This window comes from Numida meleagris, chromosome 1, assembly GCF_002078875.1.
Source record: "Numida meleagris isolate 19003 breed g44 Domestic line chromosome 1, NumMel1.0, whole genome shotgun sequence".
Taxonomy (NCBI): Eukaryota; Metazoa; Chordata; class Aves; order Galliformes; family Numididae; genus Numida; species Numida meleagris.
Genome location: NC_034409.1, coordinates 11098993 through 11122878, shown reverse-complemented (window position 1 = coordinate 11122878; position 23886 = coordinate 11098993). Strand labels below are relative to the sequence as shown.

Below are 23886 nucleotides of genomic sequence, written 5' to 3'. Positions count from 1 at the left end.
CTCTAATTCCATGTTCATAATCAAATTTCTCCTACAAAATTCTCCAGCAAAATTCAAATTGCCACATTTTCTTTGTTAACATACAGTATTTATTAGACATGTAGAGTAAAGGTAACAATCAAGCGGTGTTTTCTGTGCTAGGATACTTTAAAAAATAATAATAAAAAAAAGTTAGGAATCCAAGGTGTGAGGAATAGGATATGATGGCAACAAGTAAGGGTAGGTCAGTCAAGAAACATGATCAATTACAAGAGAAGGAAGATGATAGAGTGGTGTGACAGTTGTTATTCTGCAGGACAATTTTGGTTCCCAGTTGTTTTGTAGTGTTTGAATTTGTTTTTTACATTCCTTTAAAATATGCTACTTCTGTTCTTTAGAAGAACTGTATATCAGTAATCAACATACAGGTAAAGTACAGTGAGATGACTACAGCTGGAGTAATGTAATGAAAGGCACACTTAATGAATAGAAATGTGATAAAACTGTGTGGAAATAACACATTTCCAGCATGATTGTTACTTTGTTTGCTGGACTTGTTGAGATGAGCTCCCAGTGACAGATCTCTTGACTTAAACAATAATAGCACAAGTATATAAACTGCCTTCAGTATGGAGCACTTCATTTAGAGGATCACTTACTTTCCTCTAGTAACCTCTGCTGTTTTGTTTTGTTGTTTTAGATAAATTTCACCTCCAATTTCGCAATAAAACTAGTGTTTTAGACATACAGTTGTATCCTGAAAATTGCTAAATTTTGATTACACATAAAGAACTTTTAATATCTTCTCTATTCACTATGTGGAAAGCACAAATAAGATTTGTATCGTTTTTAGAAACACTGGGCTTCTTGGTGTGCATCACAATAGTTTTGGAAATGAGAGCTTACTATTGTAAAAATATGTGCAATTACAAATTCTCAGTAGAAAATTACTGATCATGTATTTAGTATTGTTCTAAAACATATATTAATTCTGCCTAAAATACTGAGTTGTTCTCTTCACAACTGTTGTCTGTTCCAGAGTAAATTGGGTTTTAGTTGCAGTGCAAAGTAAATTATGGCTCGGTAGGAAGTTACAAGGGTGAAACTGTTAATGCAGAGAACATTGTTAAATGTAGAACCATGTTTAAGTATAGAACCATGTTTGCATTGTGGGATTTCAGAATAATAATTCTTTGTAGTAGAATCCATTGTACAAATTTCCTTCTGGAATGAAAGTGTCTCTAAAACTTTATTTCAAAAAATAAGTGGAAAATTAAGAGGAAAATAATCTATCTAATCTTTTATCTCAGGGAAAATTGTTCATATAAAAGTCATGTACAGTGTAATGAATGGACCTAGGACTTGTGTAATTCTTTGCAATTATCTAATTACTATTTTATGAATAACTGAATGCAGTATTTATTTTTACCTTCAGTTACTTGAATGACTTGGACAGGATAGCACAAACAAGCTACATTCCAACTCAGCAGGATGTTCTCAGGACTAGAGTGAAAACTACAGGAATAGTGGAAACTCATTTTACTTTCAAAGATCTTCATTTTAAGTATGTAAATTATTCTGCATGTTTACCTGTTAACAGCTTCTGTAGAGTTCTCATAGATGGACTTCTAGTGATGCAATTTAATAAATTTGTCTAACTATAACTAGTTTATTATTTTTCTTTTTGCTGGAAAATTTCTTCATGCTTGACTCAGTTTTCTGAAGGCATATGGGAGTTGTTTGAATTTCTGCAATATCTCAGAATAAATATGGCAATATTAAGTGATAAATGCTTTTGTTTTTATTTGAAGCTTTTTGTAAGGACTATTTTCTGTGTAAATCAAATCTTGAAATATTCGATCTTATACTGAGTTGACATGTAGCTGTTCTTCCAGTTGGAGACTTGGAGATTTAAAAATGTTTGTTGCTCTGGTTATGAAACAACAAATCCTTCTTCCTGGAGAACTGAATTCAAAACTATTTGGTATTCAACCATTTTATGCCCAAAGACATTCATTATGGAAGTGTAGGATAATGTAAATGTGACATTATTGTATCTACTCCTTACTCGGAAAAATGAGAGGGAAGCTCAGTAAAACTCTCATTGCTTGCATATTTTAGATTGTGTGGAGATAGTTGTCAGCACATCTATACAGTATATTTGTTTAGTGTCTTCACAGAAAACATTGTTTTAAATCTATGTACTGTAATATTGATGCTTCAGGATCATCAGTTCTGTAGAAAATACATTTGGAAATATATTAGAAAGTACATTTTGGCAGGATTTACTTATTTTAGGAGTTTCAGTGTACATTTTTTTTTATCCCTAAAATAATAGGTGTTAAAAGATTCTAAGGAATCCATTTCATTTTCATGTTCTTACAGGAATAATCTTGAAGAGATTTCTAAAAATGCGTTATTCTACTGTAGAACACTGTAAGTGAGCATTATCACTTGCAAGCAGAAGACCTTATTAGAGGTCATAATGTTTGTGAATAGATTTTGATCAGAAAGTCAAGGGACTGTCTTTACCCTTCTTTTGATTCATTCTCTACTTCTTTTTACTTTTTTTTTTGTTTAATAGAAAGAAGCAGAACATGTCAAACCTGGGAACACTAGCTTTGAAAAACATAAAGTGCTAATGAAATACCTTGCACAAGTTCTTAAATTTCTATGAAGAAAGGTTGAGGGAACTGGGCTTGTTTAGCTTGGAGAAGAGAAGGCGCCAGGGAGACCTCATTGTGGCCTTCCAATACTTGAAGGGAGCTTATAAACAGGAGGGGGTGCGGCTGTGTACATGGGTTGGTAGTGATAGGACAAGGAGGAATGGTTTTAAACTAAGACAGGTTAGGTTTAAGTTAGATATTAGGAGGAAGTTTTTCACACAGAGGGTGGTGAGGCACTGGAACAGGTTGCCCAGGGGGGTTGTGGATGCCCCGTCCCTGGAGGCATTCAAGGCCAGGCTGGACATGGCTCTGGGCAGCCTGGTCTAGTGGTTGGGGACCCTGCACACAGCAGGGGGGTTGAGACTAGATGATCATTATGGTCCTTTCAACCTAGGCCATTCTAAATTTGCACAGTTGCTGATAAACCATTCAGAAACCAACCCATATAGCTAAGGAACATAGATTAGCAGGGTGATGACTTGAAGAACCATCTGCAGTGCTTTAGACTTAGTTCAGTGAAGTAATTTGTCTTTATATGACAGTCACTGTGCAGTCTCACTGGAAATGTCTGCATTATTTAAATAAATGAAAGGGAAGGTCATTAAAGCATTTATTTAACAAAATCATCCTTTAGGTAGGGCGGGTAGATTCAGCTCTTACAAATCTTAATTCTTTCACTACTGCCTTGTATTTTTTTGTGGTTCACTGTAGACTGTAACTTACTGTGCATAAGAAAATACAGTTTTTTGAGTAGCCAGACTGCACTATGATTTCGAGTATTAAGGCAAAGGATGAGCTTGCACACCATACTCCCAGACTGTGAGGTGGAATCCGTAAAGCATCCAAGCTTCTCATTCTTTCAAAACTCTTTGAAATTTGTCTGCAGATCAGGCAGTTTCTGTCAGTGTCTTAGTGTGCTGGGACTGTGACCTAATAGACTTCTGTGTACACAAATAAGGCTTTCATGATAGATGCTGACCAAAGCGGATGGAACTGCTCTGTCCTCTGTTCTTTCTCTTCTGTCTTCTCCTTCCCATGTCAATATTTTTATACTTAGTGAATTCGAAACTTTTTCATGATAATGCTTAAAGAAGTTAAAATTACTCGGAAAGATCGCTGAAGACAAAAGTCAGGCCTCTCTTAAAAGAAATAATTGCATTTCCTTGTAACGAGGAGGAAAAATCCAATATTTGCATGGTATAATATTGGCTACCATAGCTAAGGAAGGCATATGGTGACCTTTTCACATTGTTTTCAAGCTGAAAGTAATAACAAGAATTTGAGACAAGACTCTTCTTTGTGTGGCAGGAAGGAGACAGATGGAAAAGGGCTGTGTTCTGTTTTGTTGAGAAAATTCAGCAATTTGCATCCATTTTAGGATAGCACAGTTGTCCCCGTATTTGGTTGCATGTTGTTGCTGTTGTTGTTTTTGTTGCTTGGTGGTTTTGTTTTCTTTTTTTTCTCAACTTAGTTCATTAAATCCAGGTTGCTATTTTTCTGGCGTGCAAAATACTTGAAGTTCAGTAAATAAAGATGTCTAATAAAACATTCAGTCTTTCAGATTCATTGTAGCTCAGATAAGTTAGGAAATAGCCATTAAATCTTTTAGATAGCAGAGAAAAGCAAATTCACATAAACCATGCTGACTTGCCGATCCTCTGCTGTTAAGGTCTTGTGTGTGGCCTTTTCCTATCACTTTGTTTCTGATAAGCTGGGAATTGAAAAGAAACACCTTTATAAGGTTAGTCATCCCACTTAACTGTATTTCCAAAAAGTTCCTTTATTAGAGGGGAAATTACTAGTCTTTCTTATTATTTGATGCCTATTCTGTCTTTTAAGAAGAGAATGTTGAAAATAATATTTACTGTCACTTAAAAAATAAAAATTCTATTTAAACATGGTCAGCTGAAAAGCTGATCAAACTACTATGTTGTTTAACAGAGATGAGCTGAAGCTCACAACAGCTTAGAGATGCTGGGCTAAATTTGAAAAACTGAGAATTGTATTTTATATATTCAGATTTGGATTCAGCATACAGAGATAACAAAAATGTATTTGTGTCCAACTTTCATAGTATAGCATTTTTTCAAGTACTAAACCAGAGTGAACTCTTGAATTGAAAGAATTTTGTATTGTTGACTTTTTATTACTAAGGACTATTCATTTGGGAAAAATATTGAAGAACTTTATGAAAGTTTGCATTTAGTTAAGCTAACTGTGTTTTTATTTTCTATGGGTTGCAATTAACTTTGTTAATGGAACTATTTGTAATAATACAATTTTTTTTAATAAGCAGTTTTATATAGCTTTCATATTACTTTCTCATGTTTTGTGAAATGTATAGGAAGACTTCTAAGTTCTCTATAACTTGAAGTTATTTCTTATACTGAGAAATGAAATTCTAGTAAATGTTGTAGATTTTATGCTGTTTTTCAAAATTCTGTGATCAGGCACAGCTGATGGTTTCAGATTTTATCACTTAATGTTCAGAAAGCTGGAAAATCCAAAGTTCATTTCCTGCTTTGTATTTCTGTTTTGCAGAATGTTTGATGTTGGAGGCCAAAGATCAGAGCGGAAGAAGTGGATTCATTGTTTTGAGGGTGTTACAGCAATTATTTTCTGTGTGGCATTAAGTGATTATGACTTGGTCTTGGCTGAAGATGAGGAAATGGCAAGTACCTTAATGCTGAAGAAAGGAATAGTTGTTAGAAACTAAATACATTGAAAGGAAAGCTGAATACCTTTTGCAGAATAAGAAGCTAAATACTCCTTCTATGAGATACATGGGCTTTTTGTAAAAGGTTTTGGAGAACTGATGATAGATTTCATGCTTTCAAGTTTCAAAAATAATTTCTTTATTCTCAGGAGTACTTTGAGATAAGTACTCTTTTCAGCTGTATTCTTTCATATATTTCAAATTATACATACATTAGTGAAGATGTCAATAATACATGTCCTAGTCTCTTTATGGATACTCAAAGTATCTAAGAAATTGGTTTGCTTATCTGTCTCTGCTGTGTTTTGTTACCCTTCCTCAGCCTTCAGTTTTTGTTTCATTATAAATGTTTTACTCCAACCTCTTTCCTTAGTTTCGGAAATCTTTCTTTTCTTTCTTTCTTTCTTTCTTCAAATCCCGTTCCATCCTTTCTCTTTCAAGATGTGACTTCTTCCACATCAGTGTGCACCGAGTATATGCTTCTTGTTATCTGGGTAGTCTATAGCGATGCTGATCTCTTGTGTGTAAATCATTAATGGACTTCTCTGTTCTTCCTCATGTTCTGTAGCTTCTTGTAAAATAGCTGAGGAGGAACGAAAAACAAAAACAGGAAAAAAAACCACTTTCAAGTTAAATCTAGTCAAAATAGATCGTATCTGCCATCTACTTAAATGTCTGGAAGAAGTGTCAGAGTACTTACGTATTGGATATTTTTTCTGCAGTGTTAAAATTAGGGTAACATTTTTATTTTTAATGAAACAAACCCAGCAGCCTTCTCATTTAATTCTCCAGTTCTGTAGAACTATTGTTTTTTCCTTAAACTGGCATCTTGACTGTGTGCAGAAGTGAATTGTCAGTTTTCAGAATATCTCATAAGTATCAGACAAATTCAGGTCACTTGGAGAGTTTTCTAGAATATAGTTATTGCAAAATGTGAAAACACACCAAAAGTTCCTAACAAACTAAAAAAGACAAACCTGGAAGTGGAGAAAAATAATATAGGGAAGTTGCTTAAGCTGTACTCATGTAATCATTTCATAGAATCATTTTAGTTGGAAAAGACCTTCAAGATTATCAAGTCCATTAAAGTGTTATTTGGCCACTGTGTATTTCCCTGTGGTAATATGTGATTCTGCAAACTGGAAACTCAGTTTTGTAACTTTTTTTGTTGTAACTAATCAAAAATATGTATCCTGATTTTACTTGTAAAGTCTGACAAAATACAATAAACTGTGTTTTTTTTTCCCCAAATTACAGAATCGAATGCATGAAAGCATGAAATTGTTTGACAGTATCTGCAACAATAAATGGTTCACAGACACTTCTATTATTCTGTTCCTGAACAAGAAAGATCTTTTTGAAGAAAAAATCAAGAGGAGTCCTCTCACTATTTGCTACCCTGAATATGCAGGTATTGGGAATGGGCAGATGTCAAGTAATTTTGGGTCAAATTATCTTATCTTTGATGAAAAAATTAGGAGGAATTTTATAACTCTAGGTGTGCAAAATATTTAAATAGCGTTTAATTTGGCAAGAAGTTCTTATGAATCATGAATAAAAGTGTTCTGAAGCCAGATGAATCTTCTTGACGAGATGAAATGATGGTGGTACACTGATAGCATTTAAATGTTCCTGTCATAGTGCTTGTCAGCCTACTCTGGTTAGCCTGTTCTTTATTCTGTATTCTGTTCTTTTCTTCTCAGATGTATTTTTTTTTCCCCTGGCAGGAATCCCTGAGGATACATGAGAGTTTTTTTGAAGGGAGCATATATACGTAGATGTTAGAAGAGGTGGCTTGTTCAGGAAATATATAACAAAAGACAGTTTTATGTAACAAGCCTTAGGCTTTTTATGTATCTTTTTCATTGAATATCTCGAATGAAGGAATCAAATATAGTCTATGTAATAAATATAAGTCATTAATGACTTGCTCCATCTACCACTGCAATAAATACTCTTCGTGGAGCACTTAGTTTTTATTATTAAAAATGCGTCCAGAAGGTTTCCTTCAACAAAATACAGGTGTTGTATTGTAAAGGAGTGGCTGTGAAATTATTTAGATCAACATACTCCTGTTCAGGTTTTAGTGATTGTTGCAGAGTAACTACTTCCTTCTTAGATACAATGTACATTTAGTTCTTCCTTTTTGAAACCTGCTCACTGAGCAATTTTTTCCTTCTAGGATCAAACACTTACGAAGAAGCAGCTGCTTACATTCAGTGTCAGTTTGAAGATCTTAACAAGAGAAAAGACACAAAGGAAATCTACACTCACTTCACATGTGCCACAGATACGAAAAATGTGCAGTTTGTTTTTGATGCTGTAACTGATGTCATTATTAAAAATAACCTTAAAGACTGTGGCCTCTTCTAAGAACAGACAAGACGTTGTTAAATGGTAAATTACGTGCCTGAAAAAAGGACTTAGGCATTTGGAATAAGCCCATGTTGTGTGAAACTTGCATAGATGTACTTAATTCTCTTTATTTTATTTTTAGGTTTGAAGAATGACTTCGCACAATTCTAATCTGGTTGATTTCAAGATGAAAGATACACAAAATACGTTGTGCTGAATGATAGATCAGTACTGTACTTGCCTGTTTTAACAGCTTTATTTATGTTTGTCTTGTAAATTTAAGTAATTAGGTAACACTGAGATGTCTTTTGACTGTATGTAAACTTGTAGTAATGTATTTGTATAAACGTTGAACAGAATTCTTTGGTAACTTGTCCTCTAAAATTTCTGTGGTTTATGAAGATGCTCTTAGAGGAGACAGACACTTTTTTTGCCTTTTGGTTATTTAAACATCTTGTAAAATTAATTTCTTTTTTTTTTTTAATCTAGAGGGTGCATGCTACTTTATTCTTTACTTTTTGTTGGTAATACTGTATATGGCACTAGCTTTTTGATATTTAAACAGCCTCATACACCTGCTCAGATTTAAAGAAACTTAACTAATAAAACTTGTTTTGTTGCCTTAGGTTTTGGAAAAAAAAAAAGTTTTTATAAATTCAGGTTGAATACAGAAAATATTTTTAAAACATAAGTGAAATCCACAGCTTATGAAAACTGGATTTGCAGTCTTTGCAGTGGAAATGTGACTATAAAGTTGAAATATTGAAGCTCATGGAAATGCAAAAAGGAAGTTGTTAAAAACACACTTGTAGAAATAAAAAAAAGAGTTTGAAACTAATCTTTACTCACTGGAGTGAATGGCAGTTTTTTTTAAAGACTTCAACAAAGGCTGGACTTCCGATTAATGTGATTTCTTTCTGCTTAGTAATTAAAATAATGTTATCCTTTAACTCTTTGATATCTTCTGGTAATCAAACTAAAACTAATTTGCTAATTTAATAACCGTAGAAGTATTAGGTTCTCTCACAAGACATGGCCCTGTATTTTCTTGTGTTAAAGCAATTTACTGTTGCTTATTAAAAAGAATCTTCAGTATATAGGATACGGTGACTTAGTGACTTTGAAGATGCTCATTCTTTAATTTAGTTACATTTAAAGTCTCGTACTTTCTTTTAAAAATGAGTTAAAGAACATGATTTTCTTCTGGTTATGCTTTCATTGTGTAATTTGCAATTTTAGGTATATATCATCCATTGCCTTATGATTTGTGCCAAAACTGATTTTTATACCTATTTTAAAATGAATAAGCTTCTATTTGTAAATAAGTTCCTGGATGGTTGTCTTAAATGTATGTCTTCTAGATAATACAGACGTACCAAACTTGGAAATATGATTTTCTATAATTGTTAGAATATTCCAGGCAGCTACAGTACACTGTAAGTTTTTTGAGAATCATTCTTTGAATCTGTTGCTATTTTTCTATATTAGCTTATTGTTCTTAGAAATGTTCAACCAAAATATTCAAATCATTGTTCTGTTATTTAATTTTTAATTGTGTATATGTTTCGTTAGGCCTCAGCTTCAGTAAAACTTTGATGCTTCCTTTGTTAGGTACAGAATTACTTAAATGCGTTTCAAATGAAAGTTTAGAAAGGAGTTTCTAATTTATTACTGGAGGTTGTTGAAATATTCATACATTGTGAGCTCTTTCAGCAGTTGTAGTAAGCAATCTGTATATCCTGGGCTGCTTTTAATTGTGCTTTACAGTTCTGGATATGTAACTGATTTTAAATTTCATTGAAAAACTTTGTGGAAATTGTATTTACACCTACGTTAAAGTTGGTTTTTGTACTTGATGTAAAAGAAAAATTGGGATTAATCAAATTACATGAATAAATTTAAATTTTGTGCCTTGCTTGAAAGAAATGTTCTTCCTTAAATGTGCTGATGGAAATCTTTCTGCATCCATCCTGTAGCCACAACTAGGTAGTAAAACTGAGAAGATAAAAAGTCAGGAGCCAATTCAAATGTTTTATGCCAGAAACAAAAATGAGCATAAACTTACATCTATCAATTCCTAAATATTTTTCCTCAACCACTGTTCCTGACATCTTCAATTTCAGAATTTTTGGAATTTCATAACTGTTGTTTTCTTAAATATTAATGTCTTAACCCAGAACAAAATTGTGAAATAGTTTTGTTTTTAAGTCCAGGAATATGAGCTTGTCTTTTGTAACTTGATGAGTTGACAACTGCTGTGTTTCCTTATAGATGCTCTGTAGTGGTCCTTTGTTTAGGTTTATAAATTGCCTGTATAACAACTTTTCATATTGAAGGCCAGATATAGCATTGACCACATCTGTTCAAAACTTTCCAAAACTGGGTTGTTGGTAAAAATTAATTTGTTATACTTAAGTTGAGGACTCCTTTATATATTGAAAATACTATGCTTAAAAGGGTGTTTTTTTAATGTTCTAAGAATTGTCTATGCTGATAGCAAGTACTTTGATTTTCTTCTGAGTTTGTATAGCTTCTTAGAGCCAAATTAATTTACCAATTTTGTTACCTAAGAAAACTGTTGATAGAAATCTCTTCTTTTTAGGTTGTAATTAGTTGATAATGATAAAATTCTAATATAAATATTTCCAGACTTACTTTTAACTGATCATATGACTTTGCCTGAGCTTCATGGATTTTAGTTATGTACTTCATTAGTATTAGCACGTGCTGCTGTGGACTTAGCTACCTTGGACAGAACTTTCTGAGGATCTTGTGTAACAGAGTTGATTCTTTTTTGTCATCCTAACCTAATCATCTAGGAAATGCTACAAGAAGGCTTAAAAGCAGTGGTGGGAGCTAGATGCTTATTTTCCACTCTTAAATGTTATGGGCCTCCACTCTATCTCTCCTTGATCAGTAGGCTCCTTCTCAGTTTTAAGTAAACAAAAAGGAGGAAATCCTGCTGATCTGAGGACAGTCTTGTGCCTCAGCAATCTGAGCCTCTGTTCTCTTCCAGTCCTTCATTCCTTGCATTTTTTCCATTCAAAGTATCCAGACGGACTGCTTTTTCTAGCAGTACACAGGGAACCTCCTTCTACTATCTCAGAATATTTCTTAAAATTATCTTAAATTATTCTCAATTTAATATGTGTATGGAATTACAGCCTGATGGAGGGTTCTCCAACAATACCAGGATCTTGTGAGCATATTGTCGCTTGTTGAAGTCTCAGCAAAACACAGCCATGATTAAATGTTCTTTTTAAGAAGGTCATTTTTGAGGGAATGGAGTTTGGAATATTTGGTATGTAGCTTTATGATGCCACCTACTGAATTTGGAATAAGTTTGTCATCAAATATAGTAACTTTTTAGTAACCAAAACAGGGTCCAGGGTCAGAATGGAGAGAGAGTAGTGTTTGCTGAATTTCAGTTCCCACTTCCATGTACACAATTAGCCTCTTCATTATTTAAATTCTACATAAAACCTTAGGGGGGGGAAAGAGATCAATCTGCAGCCTGCTGAACAGCGTGATTCAGCTAGTATGCATTTAGAATTGGGAAGAGTAAAAGAAGTTTCTTTTCCAAATCAAGCAAAAAGGAAACCCTGCCAAGACACTGAGTATCCTGCTGTGTGGAAGTCTCTTGAATCATATTTCATATTAATAACTAAGAGCCTTTGGGTCATAGAGTAATGGCAAGGTTGAAAATTTCAATTCCGTACCTCTTTCATTTTGAAAAAATAGCAGGTGCAACAAGAGGTTGTCTAGAGCTCATCCTTGGATAGTTCACAGCTTGTGAGAGTGCGCTCACAAGGAAGATGAGACTGTATGTTGAGTAACTTATTTACCAGTCATTACCTATATCAGAGCGTGTCTGCATTTTTTGCAAAAAACTTAGTTGACGTTAGGGGCTCTGAAAAACAGAAATCAAAATTCAAGTTGCAGAAGTCGAGAAACAACATTTCCAGCTCTGCATCTACAGGGTTCTGCCTGTCAAAGAGGCTTCTGATCGGGCTGTGTCTGACTTCAGAAACTAAAGATGGTTAAGACCAAATGCGTTGTCAGCAGAAGCCACTGCAGCCCCACAAAACTAGCTGTTCCCAGCTAACTTCTTCATTCTCCTTTCTCCTCTCTGTCCCTCCATTAATAGAGAATTTGGGGAAGTTTTGCCTGTGTGCTTTCCCACTCATGCAGGGGTCACACGAAGACTGTGCAGAATGGCTGTGGACTGCTGTCTGCAACAGTAATGGAGGAATATGTAGAATGATTAGATTAAGTGCGCTTAAAACTGCACGTATGTGTATGTTCAAAAGCATGAACAAAAGTCTAGGAAACAAACCTGAGCAAGAGAAGGATTTGTGAACATAGTTTAGTTTCTGAAGTCAGACACAGCCTGATCAGAAGACCGTGCAGTGTGACACACATGATCCCATACTTTTTACAAATAAGTGTCCTTATAAAAACATAGTTTTAATCCTCCATTCTAATACAAATGTTAATGGCAAAGAAAATACATTTTTTTGTTAGGTACTATGCATGGAAATGTGAGTGTGTTTAGTTGAATTATAAAGTTGTGGCTTTTAGATTCTGCCAGTATCTTTCCCAGCCAAGTTATGTTGCTTTGGCTTAAATGTCATTAGTTTGCCTCCCTTTTCTACTTCTTGCTTAGTTCTCTATGAAATTCTCAGTCTTTGGCTTTCTGACTCTTAAGGGATGGAAGAAAGTCATAAACTATATGATCTGCTGAGACTACAAGAACATTTTCAGTACGTTTGTAGTCATGGAGGCATAGGAGACTGAGGTTCTGGGAGAGCTTTAAAGAAAGTACTCTGTGATGAACTTGACAGCTGTATCCAATATTTGAAGAAAGCAGCTTTGTGAAAGTGATGTGGAATAAAGTTGCATCTGTTTTTGTTGAGTGGAGCTCTGAGTGTGAGGAGATAGGCTGAGGTATGTAGAGTTGCTCAGCTATGTACCTGTTCCCAGATGAGGCTGTCAGATGCACGTGCTTTAAAGCCAAGGAAGTGGCTTTAAATATTTAAATATTTAAACTTATAAATATTGAGGAAATACCCCTTTCTGCATTGCCGTCTAAGTATCAGGGTATTTTTGAGCCTGAAAAGTTTTGAGCTGCCTGCTACATTTGAGGGACGTGTCACTGCTGGCACTGATACTTGTTTAGGGCTTCTCTCCAGCTTGCCAGAACTGCGCAGTCAGGAATGAAGAGCAACTCAGCAAAAAGCAGTACACAAAGTACATAAGAGGCCCCTTTATTCTGCTGCAGGGGGAGAGTGGGGATGCTCCCTAGATAAGTGAATGGAGATTGCAGGGGGAGCTGCTCTTCTGTTTCTCGATGGTGTGTTTGAATGCTTTCAAGGCTTAATACAATTTTACAAGAAGTGATGGCAGCAGGAGAAAGTCGGTGTTTTATACACTGTTTCTTGAAACATTATGTCCTATCTAGATTCTTAGCCCTTGAAGATCTGTTTTCCTCTAGCTAAAAGCCGTGCCAAAAAGAGTAAATTGTTAATGTGGCTGCAGAGTGTGGTGTGCTAGTCTTAAACGAGGATTTTTCACAAACAGAATTTCTAGTGGTGTAGTAATACAAAGATTATCTAAATGATAAATCCAAAGGCTGTTGAATGAGTTGTATAATATTTTAAGTGTGGAGACAGGGATAAGATCCTGCATTTCACTTCGTTTTTCGCCAGCTAAGTCTGTGAAAGGAAGGTTAATGGAGCACTCAGAGAGCTCAGTGTGAGCCTTCTTGAGATCAGTGCTGAAATAGAGTGCTGCCATGGGCTGTAATGGAGGTGGGGTGAAGAATTTATGTCTTCTGTGGAGTTACAGTTCTTGTGGAACTTCATGGCCCTTTGCTGGAATCTGTGGTCACCTGTCTGCTGGCATGTGGTAGTGGGTGCTCTTAGCCTTTCACAAATGCAGGGTAGTTCATCGTGTTTTAAACAGTGAAACTTGTAAGAGCTGAGAAAGACATGATCACTAAGGAAATAATTTACAAAAATTTAGATTACGAAAGTTAGGTTACAAATGTTTGCATGCTTCCAGTAACACTTACACGCATGATCACGTTTTGCCTGCCTTTCAGAAACTAATTTATGAGGTGGATCTATGCTGGATTTTTGGCGGTAGCGCTTCGCGCTGTCGTACTTGACACAGAACTGAGGAGATGGTGGCACTCATCCAGCTGTGCGCTTCCTGTAGTCCAGCTGCAAGGCTGTTCAGCTGGCAACTGGGATACTGAGGTTTACGCAGTCTGATTTCTGAAGTGCATTTGAATGAGAGAAACATCCTAATGACTGGGCCAGTAGATACTCTGAAGTAATGACCTCCACCTTTTCTTGTTACATTTATTTTATTTTACTGTATAATGACTTCTTATTTCCACAAGGATTAGAATCTGTATGTATCAGTTACCAAACCTAATCATTCCTTTTTTGCATCAAGTTTTTGTACAAAGGCAACTTGCATAGAAGATCTCGGAGTAAAACATTTGCTTAGATACGAGCTCTGAATCAAAGCCGATGCTGAACTTAGTTGCCTGTGTCCTGATCAAGCATCCTAGCCAGCTGTACTGTGTTGCATAAGTTTACAGCTGTGTCCTCTCTGGTCACCTTTAACTGGTAACAAAATCATCCTTTTAGACGTTTTATTTTCCAGATGTCATCTTCCAGCAATCTATAACATACACTTCAATTTCAAAATAATTTATGAAATATTTTTGAAATTCCTAGCAAACAGGGAAGTTACATACAGAGCTTGCTTGAAGACTAATCTCGTCCTTTAGCTGTTTCTTTGTTGAGCTGCCTGGATTCAGCATGAGACTTTTGTTACAATGTATGTTTTTAGTCCTTGAATAGTTCTTGCAATTCTTTCCTGCCTCAGTTTCCAGTTCTCCTTGTGTATCTCGAATTGCAAAGCTATTTATAAGTGAAAAGAATTTAAAAGTGGAAAGCTGCTTCTTTCTTTTTTTTTTTTCATTTTCTTTTTTGTAGGATGGATGGGAGAAGAATACAAAATTAGTGTTCTACCAAAAAATACCAGTTAGAGTCATCTCAACAAGCTTCAGATTTTTCCATTCTGAAAGCATAAATATTGCTAGAGAGCACTGCAGGTTTTTGAGCAATTTTTAAAAAATAATACAGTTTGAAAGACAGGAAAACTCCATGCTATGAGACCAGAGAAAGATAGATGAAAATCAGAATACAGCATTCATTCTAGAATAATTCATTAATACGGAGGAAAGACCACCAATGAAACGGGACAGCAAGGTTTTGCTTAGACAGCAGAACTCTGCATTTCTGCAGGAAAGCAATGCTGCTTCCCCACAAGTCCCTTGCCTGATCTGATTTTAATTAAAGGTCCTCACTAACACTTTAATTTGCCTGATTCTCAACCATTTGCATGGGATTCAGCTCCAGAACCATGAGTGTTTACTACTGAGTTCAGAAGGGAGTTCCTAGGAAGTCAGGGCTCTTTTTGCCTTTAACCCTCATAGCTCCCCAAGGGTACTTTCATATTCTTAGGTGGGCATTGGCCCAGGAGGAATAAGTTGGACTTCTAGTGCAGATTCTTCTTAAGAATAGTTTTCTGGAAGTAAAATACTGTAGTTAATACATCTGTGCAGGCTTCTGTGCTTTAAACAGAACAACTTGGTGTTTCTACCATTTCATTATGCCTAAATAAGGTACATAGTTGGCCATTGTATCGGCCTAGCTCTTTACTTGTGTTCTAAGAAGGACTCACCTACTAATGTTGCAGCATTCTGCCCCTCTGCACTGAATTCTTTGAAAGAGGGAGGTGACAGAAGTGTGGTGAGAAGCTGACCATCTGCCATCATTTACCTTCCTGTATCTGTTAGTCTTTCAAATCTGATTTTACTGCTGTCAGCATGGAGGGCAACATACTCATGCAACAGCACAATCAACGTGCAGTTTGAGTCACAAAGATGAATTTGGTTCTCATACCAAAAGGTACAGATAATAGAGGAGCAAAAGCCAAAAAAATTGTACTCAGTGCTTCTGTGAGGCATGTGATTGGTTTTGCTTAATGGATTTTTGCTTTAGATCTCAGCTGGCCATGGATGGCTGCTGCATTGTGGAGGTTTTTCAGCTCAAAGGGCAGATAGTTTTGTGGCCATGGTATTCTGTAATGCTTTGACAAAAAATAATTCTGTCTTTGTTACGAAGTGTTCCATCATACCTCAGCCTCTATTCCAGAGCTGTGATCTGTGATAGATGGAAGAAGGTGCAAATATCCATCCTTCCACTGGTATGTTCTCATGGCCGTATTCTAGATCTAAGCATTTCAGTGGTCACATTCACAGATTTCCTTGTTTGTTTCTCATTTGTGTTTTCTTATTATTATTTGTTGCTCTGTTTTCTGTCTTCTCTGGCACTACAACCATGTTCAATGTATCAGGAAGAAAAAAAGCACAGGTACTTAACAGTCTTGGTGATACAATGGTTATTTTGGATTACAGTGATTAAATGTTTCCTCCAGAGTTTAGAAGTGTCATTTGTGTTTTCTGTTTTGGGACTCCACTTGAGGGTGTGGGGGCTTTTTCAGATTATTTTTAAATCTAGGCTGTCTGAAATCTCTCATCTTGGGATATTAGCTTGTGAAACACAGATTTTGGTAAAAGCTGAGTAGATTAATTAAACTGTGAGCCAGTGTATGTTTTCCACTTGCTTATTTTTTGCCCTCTATGTTCTTTTTGCCCTTTATGTACTGCCACGATAAGTGCACTTGCCAAGTAATGCATTTGATTTAGTGCTATTTTTTCATTATTTTTTATTAGCAGAGGTAAGTAACAGGAAAGGCAGTGAGTAGATCTTGGGGAAGAGGAAGCAGCTGGGGATGCCAGTGGCTATGGGATTTGTCGTAGCTGAAAAATAAGACTTTAACGTCTCTGTTGTGAATGCTATTATTAATGTTCTGGAGAGGAAGCAGATGGAAGGGGACTGTCAGTTCTATGCAGCGAGGAAAGATAAAGAATGAACCCTTTAAAAACAATATACAATCCTTACTAGTATGTCTGTTCCATAAGTGTCTCAACATGATGGTCACATGGGCGTACAGGCAGCCTCTTGCTGGCTGTGCAACTCCGGAGCTCCTTGCATATTTCATCAAAGAAGGTTTTGACATGTGCTTTTGAGCACTTGCTGGGTTGTGTTTTTAAGTGTTTTGTGCTCAACTATCATCTGTACCGTGGGTTTACAGTTCTGGCACTTTTAAAAGCGCAGTTCTCAGTCACTGTTGCCATGCTGATGGAGAAGGGTACCTCCTGGCTCTGCTGATGGTTTAATGGTGGCACCCCTAGGCAGTGGAGTACGAAGTGTGAAACCATGGAGCATTGACTGTATGAGTATTTAAAGAAATGCTGGTATTGGAGTGTTTGTGTTAGAGTCTTTCACATTTATCCTAAAGCAGGCAAACTCATCCTGAGTTGGAGTTGCCTGATCTTCTGGACAGCTTACTTGCTCTAACCAAGAGTATAAAATCCCCTTGGCTTTGTTTCCATAGATAATCATCAGAGGTGAACGACTTGGATTAGCATTTTGTAGAGACAATGCATGAGTAGAAAAGGATCACAGCTGATAGAGTCGGCAGCATGTGCAGTTCTTTCAATGACACTGTGATTTACCACTCAGACAAGATTTTCCTACAGTAAATAAGCTTGAGGGATTACCCTGGTCTTGAGAAGAATGTGAATCCTCTTTAGAAAAACAAGCATTCATCACACTTTATCCTGCAGTATTGCAATTTAGTGTCTTGTATTTAGGGTATTTTCCAGAAGAAAAACTGAAGTTCCTTTCTTCTGTTGGAAATCACATATTGTTACTAATCTGCTACTGAAAACAGAGACTGAAACTGATTTCAGTAGAATCTCTGAATAACCGTTTCCTCGTATATCTAATTCATTTTAATATTTTCTTACTTCAAGTTGCATTGTGAATCTGTGGTAGAACAAGTGAATATGAGACAATATTTCAGCCATACTCTCCAAAATGGCACTGTTATTCCTCAGTAATTTCTAAGGTCTGGTTCTCTGACCTGTAATACAGACAACGTATTTAGAGCTTAACTATCCCTATGGTTTGGAATGCTGCTGAACCTAACCTCTCTTTATAAAGGCATAGAATAAAACCCAAATCTTCCAAAGAGTAGGTTTGAACTAATTTTGAAAATAGATATATAACTTTTTGGGGGAGAAAACCTATGTTTATGTCCATTTAGAAAGCAAGTTTACCTGAACCTTATCTTAATCTTTTCATGTTTTCTCTGCCCCCAAAAATAGCTGACTTCAGATTAATTTCTCAGAAATATATTCTGTAACTTCAACTTTTGTGTGCTCCTTCAATCCAGAGGTAAGACAGTAAGTGTTATGTACGCATAGTTGCTTACAGTACAATCTTCCAGCAATCCTATTGAATAAAACTGAACCTCTTCTCAAGGATTCATAAAACTAACACTAAAAGCACATTGTAGCTGAAACTGAAATTGCCAGATCCATTCCAGCCTGAAATGCTTTTATATCCATTAGAGAAAAACAGAACACCCTGTGCACAACTTTAATATAAGAGGCAGCTGCGGAAGGCTGTTCTATGCATCTGGGAGTGCTCTAAGTCCGTGTTGGCGTCTCCTCCTGCCCCAAGCAAGTACAATCAAAGCAAGGCATGCGGTAGGTCTTAGTTCCTGTGTTTTGCACAGCCATAAAGAGTTGAATTGTTTATGTTTGAGTCCTTGTAACTACAGAATGTAGAAGATACAGATCTTCCCAAATCCAAGGGAAGATGCCATGGAGATGTAGATTATAATACTCCAAGATGCCAAATACCTGCAAACATGAGAATCTGCGGCTTCGGCCATTGTCTTGATTTGAGAAATACTGGTTTGAAATTGACTAGGGTTAAAAAAAAAGCCACTGAATTCCTGTCAGGAATTTTATGGCAGGTAATAGGGCAGAACAGAGGCTGTAGGCATGAGGAGAATGAAAAAGGCAGGTTTGCTGCTGGAGGTTTCTGAAGATGAACCTTGTGCAGCAGGTCTGTGTCTCTACCACAGGAGCTGATTGCATGGCCTGAATTTTGCAGTGCTTTCATAACTCTTGGTGTGAATCGTTCTGTTTAGAAAAGTAAGATGTGACCTTAATTTATTTGCATTCATTTTTTAAAAATGAAAATTGTAATAAAAAAAAAGAACATAAGATGATTATATTGCTCTCTCAAGTCTTTGGTGCTTGATTGCATTACATAAATCCATCATCTTAGTCTATTTAACTTCGTTCTTTGGTTGCAAAAGAACAGTTGGATCAATGAGATTTAGCAGTTATACTGTTTTCTTATAGATCTGTTCACTGGTAAAAACATTCAAGGATGTTGCTAAAAATAAGCATCTTCCTGCAAGGCTGTGAACACGGACTGTAAAAATGCATCTCTAAGGGAAGTGTGCTATGTAACAGGAAAGCACTTCAGTCTTAGTTGCTAAATGATGTCACCTTCCTAGACCGTGGGTTACGTCCTGAGAATAAAAGTAGTCTCTTTCTCGCTTCACACTCCTATTCTTGAATGAAGTGACCTCAGCTAGCTGTCGGGCTGAGTAGTCAGGAAGGCAGGGCTGTCATCTTGGAAAAAAGCATATATATTCATACACATTTTTTCCTGAAGTGATAGAGCAAGTGATAAAGCACATGCATTCAACATTGTGTTCCTTATGCCAATACAGCTAATCAAATGATGGTTTTGCACATCCTTACTCCATTCATTTTTCCAGTTAATTTAATGAGGTTTAATGATAATGTAAGTTATGCATGTTCATACTTGATTTGGGCTTTTGGAATTCTTATTTACTATGTAGGAATAGCAGAGAGAATGCACAAAAAAAAAAAAAAAAAAAAAAAAAAAAAGCACTGTTTTCCTAATAAAGGAAGTGGGACATCTGTTCAGTTAAAGGTGCTCAGGATCCTGTCTGTTAGAAAACAACAATAATGGTTTTAGCAGTTGAGAGCTTTTTCCTTTGAAGTGCCTTGACTCACCTGATAGTGGTTTGAAGTGAAATTCTAACCCGGGGACTATTACAGAGGTTACATTAGCAGCCAGTGGCATTTTTATGTTAGGAGAAGGATTTTCAATTCTAGCCTATATCCCAAATTTCAGTTGCTTTTTTGCTTGTTCTGTTTTCTTGGTTAGGTCTGTTTGAATGTGTTGATGATTGTGCACTGAACTGACTAATGGCACACTGAGAGATTAAATTTCAGTGCTAAAGAATCACATGGCTTTTTTTGTTTACTTCTTTGACTGATGTACATACATATATATATATATTTACTGTCTAAAAAGTGATGTTCAAGCACTTTGACAATACGTACATTTAAGAGGAGGCAATAAGAGGAAGGATTTGTCCTCACTGCATTAATAATCTTCAGCCAGATGTTCACATTCTGCTTTTTAGCACTTCCGTGAAGTGTTTTACCTTAGTGAAAGTGTGTAATCAAGATTCATAGGAGTGGCATCCTTAAATTCTTTGTAAATAAATGTGTTACAAGTCTTTTGTTACTGAATGTATCCATATATCTAAAGAGCTTTATTAAAGGACATCAATAAAGTTACTTCCTTTATACAAGTGAGAAACTGAAGAGTGAAAAAAGTCACGAGGGCAACACATCACTGTCAGTTAAAATGAGAAAGATTGTCTTGTTTCAGTACATCCTATACCATCCACATAGGTGGCATGGGAACATGCCATTTAGAATGAAGCCAGCACTCATAGGTAAAAATAATATGTTCAGATAGGATGGACTTCCGCTGTCCTACTCAAAATACAAAAATCCTATTAAATACAGCAAATATACAGAGCAAAAAGCCAAAACCTGAAGTTGCCCATATCTGTGTGACTCCACCTGTAGGATGACTTGCATCTCTTATTTCCAATAAACAAGCTCAAAATTCCAGTAATTACAACCTAACTCCATGAAGCGTTGCGTTTTTAAGATGAATATGTTAAACCACAATTTTGAGAACTTTTCATCTTAATTTCCCAGCAGCGAAGGAAGGCAGTAGGCAGCTCTTGTACCTACCAACGCTTTTTGGTCTGTCCAGGTCAGTGCAATCTCAGACAAAGTGCAAAGAGCCATAAGTGAAAACACATGAAGAGCGCCCAGATTTTGTGTGTGCTTCCTAGATTTGCGGTGTACATGCTTGGGGATACACTGTGTAGCAATAAGAGAGATGATAGGATAAAATGAGGAAATAGCCTTCCACGATCTCTGTGACATGTATCTGTAATTGAAAGAAAAGTCAAAAACAAAAAATGTTTGAATCATTAAATAATATTATTCATAGTAAGTGAGTTCAATGGCTACATCAGAAAACACAGATGTATGGCAACACCTTTGTTCTCCAATAAGCAACTTTAAGGCTTGTTTTTAAACATAACGACATTATTCAGAAGACTTGAATTGACTTTCGTATGCTTTGAATGTAGCAACACTTGACAACAGTAATTATTTATTTTCTATTAGGAAAATAAGCACAGAAGTCATTTTTGAAACATTTATAGATGTGGCTGGGGACTTCAGTTCTCCTTGGGACTTGATTTGCTTCAGGAATTAGAGAGAGACTGCACAGACAGAACCATTCCAGGAATGATTCCCCCAGAGTTTAAGCTCAATCATAACAGATTAAGAAATGTGATATGTGACCTTTGGAAAGCATGAACAACCACTAAAATATGCCATCTTAAAGACATACCTCAATGTTACATGAAAAATGGAAATTTCGTCATTAGCCAAAAGACATTTTCCACTTACAGCTGGACATTTTGGGGAAAGCAACTGTCTGTTACTGGCAGGGACAGATTTTTATGGCTGCACGGACTGGTGTGTTCTTGCTGGTTTACATCGTTCTGCCGATACAGAGTGAGCATTTCCTCAGAGCAAGTTTTTTATTTCAGCAGTTGATGTCTGCTTTTCGCCTTGGGGGTGGTATAAAGCAGGTAGGGTATGTTGTTGGATCTGGCTCTACACTTTAACCAAGTAGAAGTAAATACTCTAGACAAATATTTGCCATGCCTGGCAATGAACAATAAGAAACATAAAACAGCTTTTAAAGTTAACATCTCTTTGTGCAGCTGATCTCTTGTTTCTTTAAACTCAGACATTCAGCTGCTTATGCCTGTGGGTGAGGGGGGAAAAGAAGCAAAGATCAAGCGCTCTTTGGAGTATTCTAGATCAGATATTTCCTGGAATGGGCATACCTACCAATTTTGACATTTCAGGCTTTTATGAATGATTCTCCTTTCTACTTTCTCCAGTCAATATTTTATTTCACAGCAACCACAAATGCATGGCAGAAGCAAGACAGCACAACTTCTGCACCACTGAATGCAACACAGGAAATTGAGGTGGCTTTTTTTTTTCTTATCTGTTCTAATTCTTCACGGCAGACTTCCCTTCAGCTTTGAGTGCTTCGCGCACCTTTAGAACAAAGGATATTTAAAGCCATTATTCAGTGCTGCAGCGTGGAATAGAACTGCTCTCCTTGCTGGAGGTCAGAGAACCTGCACTGAAAATGAGCGTACGTTACAAGCTACAGATTTTGCCCTGTAGGTCTGATCATATTGCTGTTGTCCGTGTTCCTGGAAAATCAGTGACCACTGCAAAGCAATGGTTTCCATGACACGAGTGGCATTACAGAGGAAATATTTTCTGCCCTCATCCTCTGTTTTGTTGAGGGGAAAGTTTGGTGGGTTTGATCCAGCCCATTGGGTAGAGCATCCCCAACACACATCAAGCTATGTGACAACAGGTTGCTTTTGGTCCCTGCTGGGGCTGTTGGGGCTCAGGGCACGGTGCGGTGCCAGCACCCGGAGCCATGTGTCTGCAGCTCCTTCTGAGCTCCTCCGCTCTGGGCCTGGCACAACAGAGGCTTTTTTCCTGCCGCTCTGTCAGCAGTTCTTACAGATGATTGTCATAAACAAGTACTTCATTGTTATAATTTATTATGAATTGCAGAAGCCTAGTGTGGCTGCTCGAGCTGAATTACAGCATGGAGAGCAGCAGTTACCAGAAACAAACACTGAGACTCTTGGCTCTGTGCACCTGCCTGGAATTGTAAAACTGGGTACAAACTGTGCTTGGGAAGTCTGGAGGGGAGATTTTGGAGCTTCCCACCTAGGAAGGCAAACCATGCTGAATGAAAGCAGTCACTGCACAGTCCTAATGCAGGTAGTGAGGGCCAGTGCGCTGCTTTATTTCTTGTTGGTTTAAACTCATTTGTTCTCTAATTAGATGTGGTTGTGATGATGGTGGAAGCAAGTTTGCTTCCTGTGGTGGAAGCAAGTTTGCCTTTGTGGCATTACTGGAGGATGTTTTAGCAAGGTAATGCATTGTAACGGGCTGCACAGGGAGGTCGTGGAGTCACTGTTGAACACTGCAGGTGTTCAAGAAAAAGGTAGATGTGGCACTGAGGGACAGGGGTTAGTGGGCATGGTGGGGATGGCTCGATACTTGGGCTAGGTGATCTTAGTCGTCTTCGCCAGCCTTAATGGTTGTACGGTTCTGAGGGTTTAAAATTACAAATTTAAACCTCATGCTCATTGTGGTGGGTCTCTGAAATACTCGATGAACCAAGTTGCTCAGCTAGGTAATTTGGTCAGGTTGCATTAAAGTGATTGCTTATTCATTGCATCCTGTCAGCTGAGAATTTGACTGAAAATGCTTTATTGTGCTGATTCTTGCAGTGCAATATTGTCCATGTGTTGTCATTTAAAATAACACACGGTGAAAGGTAGGCAATGGAGAGGCATTGTCACTGAGTCGTGGATTAATGGTCAAAAATCATAGAATCATAGAACTGCTTGGGTTGGAAGGGACCTCAAAGATCATGTAGTTCCAACCCCTTGCCATGGGCAGGGTTGCCTACCACTAAATCAGGCACAAGATCAGGTTGCCCACAGCCCCATCCAGCCTGCCCTTGAGCATCTGCCATTTACAGTGCCTCTGTAAACTCTCACACTGTCCTGCTTCGGGAGGAGCAATGCTCTTCCTGCCTTTGAGAAGTGATGCTACAGCATACATGTGGCTGTCAGTAGCTACAGTCTGCTTCTGGATTTTGTATCAGATGAAAAATGCATCCTTCTCTAAAGACATGGAGA

At 36.9% G+C, this 23886-nt stretch overlaps 1 protein-coding gene across 3 annotated transcripts in view; it reads left to right on the top strand.

Annotated features, from left to right (window-relative positions):
- The window catches only part of GNAI1 (G protein subunit alpha i1), a 43062-nt gene extending 26825 nt beyond the window's left edge, over window positions 1-16237 (top strand). For 2 of the 3 annotated variants that reach the window (XM_021384474.1, XM_021384476.1), the window contains exons 5-10: window positions 1415-1543; window positions 4315-4386; window positions 5187-5316; window positions 6619-6772; window positions 7544-7758; window positions 7859-16237. In XM_021384474.1, coding sequence (XP_021240149.1) covers window positions 1415-1543; window positions 4315-4386; window positions 5187-5316; window positions 6619-6772; window positions 7544-7734 — 676 coding nt within the window. In that variant the 3' untranslated portion in view covers window positions 7735-7758; window positions 7859-16237. The remainder of the gene's footprint in view (window positions 1-1414; window positions 1544-4314; window positions 4387-5186; window positions 5317-6618; window positions 6773-7543; window positions 7759-7858) is intronic. The other variant, XM_021384475.1, reaches the window with a different exon arrangement.